Source organism: Semicossyphus pulcher, unplaced genomic scaffold (genome assembly GCF_022749685.1).
Source record: "Semicossyphus pulcher isolate SPU_LCO1_2020_fin unplaced genomic scaffold, fSemPul1.0.p SCAF_19, whole genome shotgun sequence".
Taxonomy (NCBI): domain Eukaryota; kingdom Metazoa; phylum Chordata; class Actinopteri; order Labriformes; family Labridae; genus Semicossyphus; species Semicossyphus pulcher.
In genome coordinates, this window is record NW_027211692.1 from 6,648,663 (window position 1) to 6,659,415 (window position 10,753).

Here is a 10,753-nt window from a genome sequence, read left to right on the forward strand (position 1 = left end):
CTGTCTTGTGTGCTGACGCTTTGATTACACCGTGCACATGCGCAGTACGTGCCATTAGCTTCCCATTCTGTTTGTCACATGACGAGAAGAAAGTCTAGCTCCGGATGGCAAGACCCGTCTCTCCCAGTATTTACCTATGACAGTGTTATTAAGCTGACATGGCAGGTCAGTGAACATTTGTAAGAATATTAAGACTTAAATGTACTTTTATGGTATGTTTTGGTGTTTTACTTGCATAGGAAGAAAATAGGAAGATATGTTCACTCGGTAATGTTACAGTAGTTGGAGCTAACGGTCTGGCCTAGCTCGCCTTTCCGTTTGATGACAGTTTTGACCATTACATACATATCTTCTAAAACAAAGCTTTCAGTTGCGAGTATGTCTTCGTCCTAACTTTGGATCGTCTGAATCCTTTCGTAACGCCTCTCCGCCATGCCCCGTCAGGGGAACTTAGCTAATCATGAATCAGCATTTTAAACTTGCTGTCCAAGTTAAGGAGTTAAAATTATGCCTACGCTGGCAATAAGTATAAGGCTCGGTGAAATTCCTTCTACTTAGTATCATTTTAACTGTTTACTTTAGCAAGCTAGTTTGTCAGACAGCTACCTAGCTCATCAGTTATTATAATCACTCATACCATCATATTTGTTATTCAGTGAAGTCCAAAACACTCCAAAATAATATCACAGTCAGCTATTCTAGCATTATTAGATTAGCTACTAGAATGATTCAATCGCACTTTATGCCTTTAGCTATCTCTTATCTATAATTGCTTTTAATGAAAATAATTAGTCACCATAAAACACTTAAATTAGGTGGTATACTAATGCCAAGAATAACCATTTCAGACGTCTTTTATGAAATGTTCATCTAGACCTCATGCGGTCACCTCAGTCCTCAACGTGCAAATATGCTCGGTGACCATATGTGATTTTAAAAAAGGGATGCACGATATTCTCTGCATGTTATCGGTATCTGCAGATTATACATAACGGCATTGGCAGATAGGTCTTTTTTTCTGCCGATATCTTCCACCAATAAAACAATGCTTTAATTATACCTAAATGCTCGATAATTCCCGGAAAAGATCTTGACGTAATGCAAGGACATTAACTCTTAACAATGAATCGAAACATTGCAATATGGCTTACTGCAATTTTCAAATCGCAAGAGGTGCAATATTTGTTAAAGTAAGATGTGTGTCAAAATACTATTTTTATTTAAATATTGTGCTTGTTGTTGCCTACACATACAAAGACATATCAAATATCTTTGTTTGGTACAGATCCCCACAGAAATCACACCATAATCATTTTAATATGTTTTTCAATGAAAATGAGAAAAGTGATTTACAAAATTATCATTCTCTTGAATATCGAAATTGCAATACAAGTCAAAATAATCGCAATCAGATGTTTTTTCTAAATCGTTCAGCCCTACTGTGCGTGTGCACCGCGTGCACCACACCTCTTCCGTCAAGCGTGAAGAAGGATGCAAGATGTCTGCGGTATATGGCAGTTTTTTGAAGTTTCCAAAACGGACAGCAAGGTGGCTATTTGTAATGGTTGCTCAGCATCGTTCATGCAAGGAGGGGCCAAATCTAATTTATTCACACAATTTAATCGCTCATCTCAAGAATCTACCAGTGGACCATTACAATAAGAGTAGGTATGATATCAATGCCACTACAGGGGAGACTTGATGTTCTCTGCCATAAGGTGGAAAAAACGTGCCTAATATATCGGTATCAGCAATCGACAAAAAGTTTTGTAAAATATCGGCATATCGGATATTGGCAAAAAATCCAATATCGTGCATCCCTGTTTTAAAGCTGATGATATTTTAGTTACTTTCATGGCAATGTAAAGAAAACAAGAGTATACATATTTAAGAAGCTGAAACTGAATGTGAATGAATTTTCTGTAAATATACAAATCAACCATCATGGCAGCTTGTAGGCACATTGTTGTCTATTTTGAAAAACTATGTTCTGTGATCTTGATACTTTTTTGACTTCAGCTGCTCCATCTGTCACACAGGTTGAGCTTCTAGGAACCATGTCGCTCCAAGCTCCTCGTGTTTCAGTGTTCACCTTTCAGTCTGCAGTGCACAGTGCCCATGTTCTTCAGTGTCTGAATGAGCAGAGGCAGCGGGACGTTTTGTGTGATGTGACTGTGGTGGTGGAGAACAGGAGTTTTCGGGCCCACTGCTCTGTGTTGGCTTCTTGCAGCGAATACTTTCACAGCAGGATTACCAATGCCACCAGACAGAATCCCATCATCACCTTGCCGGACGAGGTCAGTGTGCTGAAAATCAGTTTAAGGATATGGGGGGGGGGGATGATTAGACACCACTTTTCATGACACCAAAATTTACTCAAGTGTCATAAAATTTCAGAATCAGCACAAGAGAAGGGAGCTCAGCTATGAATAGCATTACACTTAGAAAATCTGTCAGCCATGCAGTGTACGAGATACTATTTACTGAAGGCAAACAGTAGTTTTGTGACTTGTTCTTTTATTAGCAGATCACCCTTCTAGTATGGTCATATTGTAGTAATACAGTATAAAGTAATATGAGGTTTATTGTGCCTAAAAAATCATCTGTGTCTCCTTTTCCCATAGGTGACCGTCGAGGGGTTTGAACCTTTGCTTCAATTTGCATACACATCTAAGCTGCCCTTCACCAAAGAAAACATTCATGCAATTCACAGCAGTGCTGAGTTTTTAGGATTTCATAACTTGGAGTCAGCTTGCTTTGATTTCCTCATCCCTAAGTTTTCTGAAGGCAAAAGAACCTCTCAGGAGGTCAGGCCCAGAGCCTGTTGTCGGAGCCGGGATTCCAGTGCAAGCATTGGCTCCAGTGAAGAGAGCAGCCAACCAAAATCATTTGAGTCACACAGCTCAGTGCCTTCGAGAGATGATGAACAAGAAAACTTTCCATCACAGTGTCCTCAGAGCGCACATGGTCAGACAAACAGCGGGGGAGAACACTTCTGTTTGGAGAACTGTGGGCCACAAATGGCACCCTTATCTCTGGACTTAACAACAAATGGTGTGTGCCCCATGTTGTCTTCGCCATGCCCAGACTCTGACAAAGCAGATCATCCCTCTCAGTTCAATGAAAGAGACATTTTAGAGATAGGAGATGTGTGTAATCAGAGTGGGTTGAGTTTGGCTGACTGTGGCTTACCCTGTGAGCTGTCAGCCCCAGGGGGTGTGAATCCGCCAGAGCTCATTGAGCCAGCAGACAGTGATGTTAAACAGACTGTTGAGACGCTTGGTGCTGAAACCAACTGTAACCCAGGTGCTGAAACCAACTGTAACCCAGGTTCATGTCCGCTCAACACATCAGGGATGCAAGATTGCAGTGAGTTATTAAAGCAGAGTGAGGCTGGCCTTGAGCAGAGCATAGCAGGTGATCTCTCAGACGCCGCACTAACTGCTCTAAGCCAGGAAGAGGGATTTGTGGAGAGGAGCAGTGTGGAGAGGGAAGTGGCTGAACATCTGGCAAAGGGATTTTGGTCGGAACTATGCCCATCTCAGGCTCAACCACTCCCCCTGGATCCCATCGACCAAAACAGTCTGGCAAAAGCATCAGACTTTCATTGGCTCAAGCAGCTGGACCTGAGCTCCAGTGTAGGAGACTGTCCCTTCTTCAGGGACCTTGCGACAGGTGATGAAGCAGCTCAACGTGCTGACAACCTGTCCCAGTCAGAGAAAAGCCCCTACATGTCTTCCTCACTCAACTCAGGGGATGATTCAGACCTGGACACAGATGGAGATACTGAGGCGAACAACAAAAGAGCAGCAGAGGTCATTGTGACAAACAGCCTATCTTTGGTTATTAATAGTGCAAGTTATTGATTAAATAAAATCTAACTCCCAAACCCTGTGTTCCACAGATCCAGCTCCCATTCCCAGTGGAGCAGATCTCAGCGCTGAGCCGGAGTGCCTTCCAGCAGCTTCTGAGACACCATAACCTGACCCCAGATCAGCTGGAGTTTGTTCATGACGTCCGTCGAAGAAGCAAAAACCGTGTGGCTGCACAACGCTGCAGAAAGAGGAAACTAGACAGCATACAGCAGCTAGAATGTGAAATCAAACGATTAGTAAGTTGCAATTACTATGTTCAGGGTTCTTCACATATTGTCAAGAATGATATGATCCTGTGATGTTATTTGTGACCTTTTTTGACCTCTAGTGGTGATCAGTATAAACTGCAGTAATGGGGATGGAACTACTGTTGCCTTTGGAAACAACTATCTGGCACAGTCCCCTTCCTTCCTTTGCCCTCTATATTTTACATTACAATACAAGGTTTAAATTTGCAATAGAGGTATTTTTTTTAGAATTGATCTCAAAAAGTAATGCTTCTAAATGCATGATTCTATAATAATACAGCATTCAGCACAATAATACAACAAGTTCTGGTCCAAAACAAAGCATGTGCAATGATGAGGTGAGAGGGAGGTTAATGAGCTTTTGTTTCATTATCTCTGCAGAAAAGTGAGAAAGAGCGGCTGCTGCATGAACAAACTGAGCTGGAGCAGAACCTGGTGGAGACGCGGCAGAGTCTGTGTGGGTTATGTAAGAGTGTCAGCATCGAATCTGGCTCTGATCATGAACACTTGCAGATTCTTGCTAAGCTCTCCTCACCAGACTTGCCCATCTCCTCGTCAGACTTACCTATGTCCTCCCCTTGCCTTGTGGGTAAAGATGACGGGTCCCAGATCACTATTGAGATGGTGAGTTGTTCTTCTGAATGTGACCATAGCAAGCTGCCTGCTGGCTCTGTTCAAAGTGCTGCATCAGAGACTGGCACGCAAACAGAGGAGGCAGGTCCTCCGCAGAGTTCCCCTGATCCTGCGCCTCTGCTAAAGGCCTGTCTGGACATGAACAACATCTTATAATTGGACTCAAATTCCACTGTCATTTCTGATCATGCACGACCTTGGAGAAGGGGACGGACTTCGAGTATATACTGTAATCCCCATTTGAGATGGATGCGCTTTCCCGTATATATTACTGAATTACTTTCTGCCTGATGAACAGTAATGTGAAACAGATAGGACATCCCATGAAAACCATTGTCTTCAAAACATCTATTCATTTAGACACATAAATATTGAGACTGAAAAACATTTGATTTGCTAGTAAGAAAAAGTAAGGACACATCCACATTTATTCAAGTTAAAATATAATTTCAGAATCAACTTCAACAAATCAGGGGCAAATGCTAGGAACATAATTTTACAGGATTTTGGGGGAGCCTGTCCGTTCACCGCAAACATTTATTTTGGTTTACCCTTAATTGTTAAGGTGGTATATAAATAGCATGATCAAAGAGCTCCTCAATCAGGTTGTAGATGCAAATTAATCTGGGAAGGGATTAAAAAAAGATCTCCAGGTGATTAGAATTCAGCCATTTCACTGTCAGGCTGTCAGGTCAAGCCATCCCGTTAATCAGCCAATGAGCAAACTGTAAGATGATGAAGTCTCCATCAGTCCTCAGATGTCATCACGGGACCTCTCGCTACCTCTCGCTACAGTTGATTTTAAAGTACATGCATGTACTCTGAGAAAGATGTTTCATAGGAGTTGTGCAAGAAAAAACGAGTTGCTGTCAAAGGGCAAAGCGAAAGTTTGTTAGAGAATACCAACCTTGAACAATGTTCTATGGACAGATGAATCCAAAGCTGAATTATCTAGGCACAGTCACGGAAGAAATTACTTGTTAAACTAAAAACAGCAATTAAGCACAGGAACCTTTTACTAACTGTGAAGCCTGGGGATGCAAATGTGTGTTTGCTTTGCTGCAGCAGGCCCTGGCCAGCTCATGATCATGGAATCCACAATAAATTCTGTATTGTATCAAAGGGTGCGGATTTGGACCATGCAACATGAAAGTGACCCAAAAACATTCCTGTAAATCCACCAAGCAATTTGCCTGATATCAAACATAATGGTCAACTTGTTCAGACATAATCAGACCTCTCGGTGGAGTTAGCGGATTCAAAGGTCTGGGACCAGGCAAAAAAGAAGTGGCTTAAAAGAAAGGAATAGAGGGTTCAGCAGTGGCCAAGTCAAAGCCAAGATCTTAATCCTATTGAGATGCAGAAGAGGGATTGAAGCAGGCTGTTCTCCAAGAAAGCCTTCAAACTTTACACAGAATTCTGCATGGAGGAGGGGAAAAAACGTTCTCACAGTCGATGTCATGGACTGTGGACAGTTATATGAAACCTCTAATCAAGATTGTTAAACCAAAGGGTGCAATACCAGCAATGACAGCATAGGATGCTCATACTTTTTCCTGAGCACAAAATAACATCTGTGTTGCTTTTCTTTTTATAAACACTTCTTGAAATAAGATAAATAATATGTGTATGTCTCTTAAAGAAGGGCAAATTTCATGGGATGTCCTAGTTTTTCACATGAATACAGATATCTTAAAGTTACTTATTGTGCTGTATTTCTAATTTGCATTTCACTGTAGTTAACACAAAATCCAGTATTAATCATGTTGTTTCAGGTAATTTTCAAATGTTTCCTTTTGTAAATTAGGAGGACTTATCTTAAATCACAAGTTTGTTTTTCTCAGGGAAACTCATAACCTGACTGTGTGGATGGCTAAAATAATTGTTGCTGCGCACACACTGACCTCTGCTCCTTATGCACACATGCACTCACACTTATGAAAATACTTTTTTTTCTTTCATTTTGTCAAGCATTTATAACCTTGATGCATACTGTCATTTAATAATGCACACTAACAGTACTTTTTTACAGAATTTTGCAAGGAACTGTTACAGCGAACATGGTTTCTCAACAGCATTATTTAAATGCCAGTGCATAGTTTGAATGAATAACCATTAGCATCCCTGAATATCTGAGGAATGACTCTAGAGTTTCTGAATGTGTTACAGGTGAACATCAATTGATGCAAAACGTGCCTTATGCAGTAGTATAGTATGATACAGGCAATCTTTGTTTGTCCTCGTCTCGAGCACTGTTGCACATTAACACAGAGCCCATAATGAGGGCATTCTCTTAAGTTTAGATCTGTATTCATGTTGAGGGTTTTTTGTTAAATGCTACCATGTATAACAGATTTAAATAAACCATTGTTTTGTTACCATTCAATGTTTTATTGTATCTAGGAGCAAGGGATCGTCCCCCCCATATTGATTTACAGTTCCACAGTTTGGCCAGTAGATGGAAGTGCAACTTCACCTCACCAGCTTTACTGGTCTCACATTGACTGACTTGAGCACTGTAACAGGATAAACGGTGCCTTTCGCAATTCATCTTAATGAGATTGATCATTTTTGTAAAGATCTTTATGAAATCTTATGGCTGAAGTTACAAAATGTTTGTGAACTTTCAGCCATTAACTTCAATAAAAAACAAAACAAATTGAGCATGTCATTTCAGTGTTGTCCTGCTGTCAGCATAAGTTGACATGTCATTATAAACAAAGCTTGTGTGCTCCCATCTTACAATAGCACAACTACTTAGTTGGCTACCCTCCCAAGACTTTTCAATGACAATTATTGTAATACATTCTGTATCATCCTCATTCACTCATTGTGTTTCTCTCTTGCATCACAGCAACCTAGTTCTTATGCAGACAATGCTTTGTTTTTAGCACATCAATGCAAGTCATCTTAGATCAAAGCATTAGATACACCAAGATAATTACAAACAAGAAAACAATGTGATGCTCGCATGCTCATTATCAGCCACATATCTCACCTCATTTTTTGCTGCTTATTCTTGTAAACAACTAATTAAATGTATGTGTATAAAGAATTGCACAGAAACTAAATCAAAGCCACACACCTTGTTCAAGGATTCCTCTTTGAGCAGAAAACATCACAACATACTGTAGTATCAATCATTGCATATAACAACTCATCTTTATTGTTGTCTGGTTTGTCTTGCTTATGCATTATGAGTTACAGGCTGTGAATCTCCAGAAATAAGCTGCAAAAGCAAACAAGGACATACATTTGTTAGGGCTGAAAGGGCAATACAGTGAACTGACACTGGTCTGAGGACTCTTTCACTCTTATTTCCGCACACAGACTGGACATTGCATCAGACAAACAAGTGATAAACAGAACAACCCTTTTGTTTCAAAATGTAGGAAGCTTTTTGATCACAATGTTTTTGTCTTCTGGTATGAATTATTGTTTTCAGAGTTTGGGCAGTGCTTGTTTTTTGTGTCCTTTCAAACAGCCACTAAAGCAATTGGGGACAATGAAAGAAGAAAGCAATCTCATTGTGTTTTGCTAAGAAAACAATCCAAGGTTAAAGTGGCAATTACATCTGCAACCTTGAAGTGAACTGAAAAAACTGGTATCCATCTCTTAGAAGTCAACACACACACACACACACACACACACACACACTGACATACAAAGCTTTAACTTCAAACTCAACAAGTGGTGTTGCATCGAAAAGTCAAAAGGATTAGATGATAATGCCACAGAGATAAGATATCATCTTACTGTGCCGCCATGAAACAAAATCCTCAAGTTGATGTTTGTCTAAAGTGGCATCACCTTCGAACAGCAAAGCGCTCCAAAGCATTATGATAGTGCCCATCTCTGAACTGCACTCAGAAATTAGTATTATTCCCCAGTGTTTGTGTTTTTTTTACGCACAGTTTGGATTTTGGAGCATTGTAGCACGAAAAGTAAGATTATCCTCTCTTGCAAGCTACACAGGAAGAGAAACTTGATTTGAGGAGGAAGCAGCTGTGCGGCATGGCAAGGTCAGAGGCCTATAATCCGCGGCCTCATTCATGCGAGATTAAAAACCTGCTCTGAGTTCTGATTAAGAACGCAGGGTTAGAAGATTAAAGACCAGCAAACAAAATGAAAGCAGTTTAAGCCCAATCCTGGAATTCATCAGAATACCAAAACCTTAAACTGTCATTACAACGTGAGATTAATGCAAAGCCCTCTTGAACTCTGTATCTGTCTGCATATATCTTCTGTGTTGGAGCCTATATTTCCTTTTCTTTTTTCCTAAAATCTGATCTTTCACTTTTCTCTGCCATTTCTTTCCAGCTCCCTCTCTCTGATTTCTTCTCTTATTGAAGTATTTTTTACATAATTATAAAACATTGTCAATATTTGCTCCAAAAAACATTTATTTTATATTATTTTTTGGTTTTGACATACATAGTTTAATATTTTTAAGGGCTTTGGTATGTCCCTTTTACCCACTATTGACAGTGATTCCAGTCATTATCCTCTGACAGACATACTCCACAGTGTTTAGGTAACAAGGATTAGAAAACAGGAGGCAAGGGGAAAAACAAGGATAAGAAATTAAAACATCTGGAAGTTAGCTTGCTTGCCAAATTTGTTAAAGCAGAGAATATGTATGCTAATAAAATTGACAAACACTATTTAATGTTGTGCTCAAGCTGTCCAGACTTTTTTTTGCGGGCGTAAAAGAATACATTCTTTCATTGCCACAAATACAAATGTTATATAGTAGTTCTAGTCAAACAGCAAAGATTACAGGATCGTAACATAACATTTCCATATCCACTTTCATTGTGAGGCAAACATACGTCCATTTATTGAAACATCAGAACAATAAATGATTCTTTAAATTATAATATGCCCCCCACCTCAGTAAACACCATGGGCACTCCTTATTTACCGCAAGAATTAATATCTTTGCATCTCTGTCATGAGCTCCTGAATGTAGAACTAGGGAGTGGTCATCCACTCAGTATTGCAGTTTCTGTTGCAGTGGTCAGAATCCTAGAGAAAGACACAATACTCTTATAATGATACCAGCATAAGGTCCATGACCTTTCTGCAACACAACATAAATCTTATAAGCTGTTGAGCTACTGTATCCTAACTGATTACATGTTGCAGTCACTATGAACTCCTTTTTGGGGGTAGTGCAGAGAGCTGTATCCTATTGACAGGATTATATAAATGAGGACCATAATACTGTAATCTCCCAGTGAAATGAGAGAGACCATGGTACACGCCGACCCCAGCTAGCTAGCACCCTGCCCTGCAACCGTCAGATTAACAAACAGCTGGTTGTACACGAGTGACAGATTACATTCACACTTGTTTCTTGTCTTAACAGTCTTCACTCTGTTGCATTTGTAACACTAACAGCTCAAGAAGCCTTTCATGACAAGAGCATTGAAAAAGTCATACAGCATCCGAGAACGACTCCTGAACTACTGATAGGGAAAAAGTTGGATTTTTCAAGAGACAACTGGAAAAGCAAAACTGATGCATGCAATTCTCTCCTCTTTTAATTGGCTGTTTTGAGAGTCAGATTCATCCTTGATTCAATCAAACAAAGTTACAGTCTGCTGGTTTTAATGCATTTGATCAGTGCTGGTGTTCATAGAGGTAAATGTGTGTCTAATTTATAGTTGACAGCAGGGCAATAAGAATACCTCATGTCCAGAGTTAACAGATACATCTGCAGTCACTGATTCATTTAAGTGCAATACCCACTTAACACTGATATCAGTTAAAAAACACTAAAATCAATGATATGAGAATCATATTTATTAATAAATTTAAGTAAATGACTAGAACAGCATTGAAATCAAATTAATTTAAAGTCAATACCATTGATATGTATTTAGTTTTGCAGAGGAACAAACTGTGTAATCCAAATGCTTAGATTTTACTCCTTAAGGACACACCCAGGCCTCAACCACAAATCTGACAGAAATCAACTCTAAAAAAGGATAT

The 10,753-nt window shown here is 39.7% G+C and overlaps 1 protein-coding gene across 1 annotated transcript; it reads left to right on the forward strand.

The window, feature by feature from the left end:
• Positions 1–91: 91 nt before the first annotated feature.
• LOC138597068 (transcription regulator protein BACH1-like) lies at positions 92–7,343 on the forward strand. Its single transcript, XM_069668597.1, has 5 exons — positions 92–165; positions 2,040–2,297; positions 2,625–3,815; positions 3,905–4,111; positions 4,505–7,343. The coding sequence occupies exons 2-5, from the start codon at positions 2,058–2,060 to the stop codon at positions 4,910–4,912; spliced, it is 2,046 nt and encodes a 681-aa protein (XP_069524698.1). The 5' UTR covers positions 92–165; positions 2,040–2,057; the 3' UTR covers positions 4,913–7,343.
• The last annotated feature ends 3,410 nt before the right edge of the window (positions 7,344–10,753 follow it).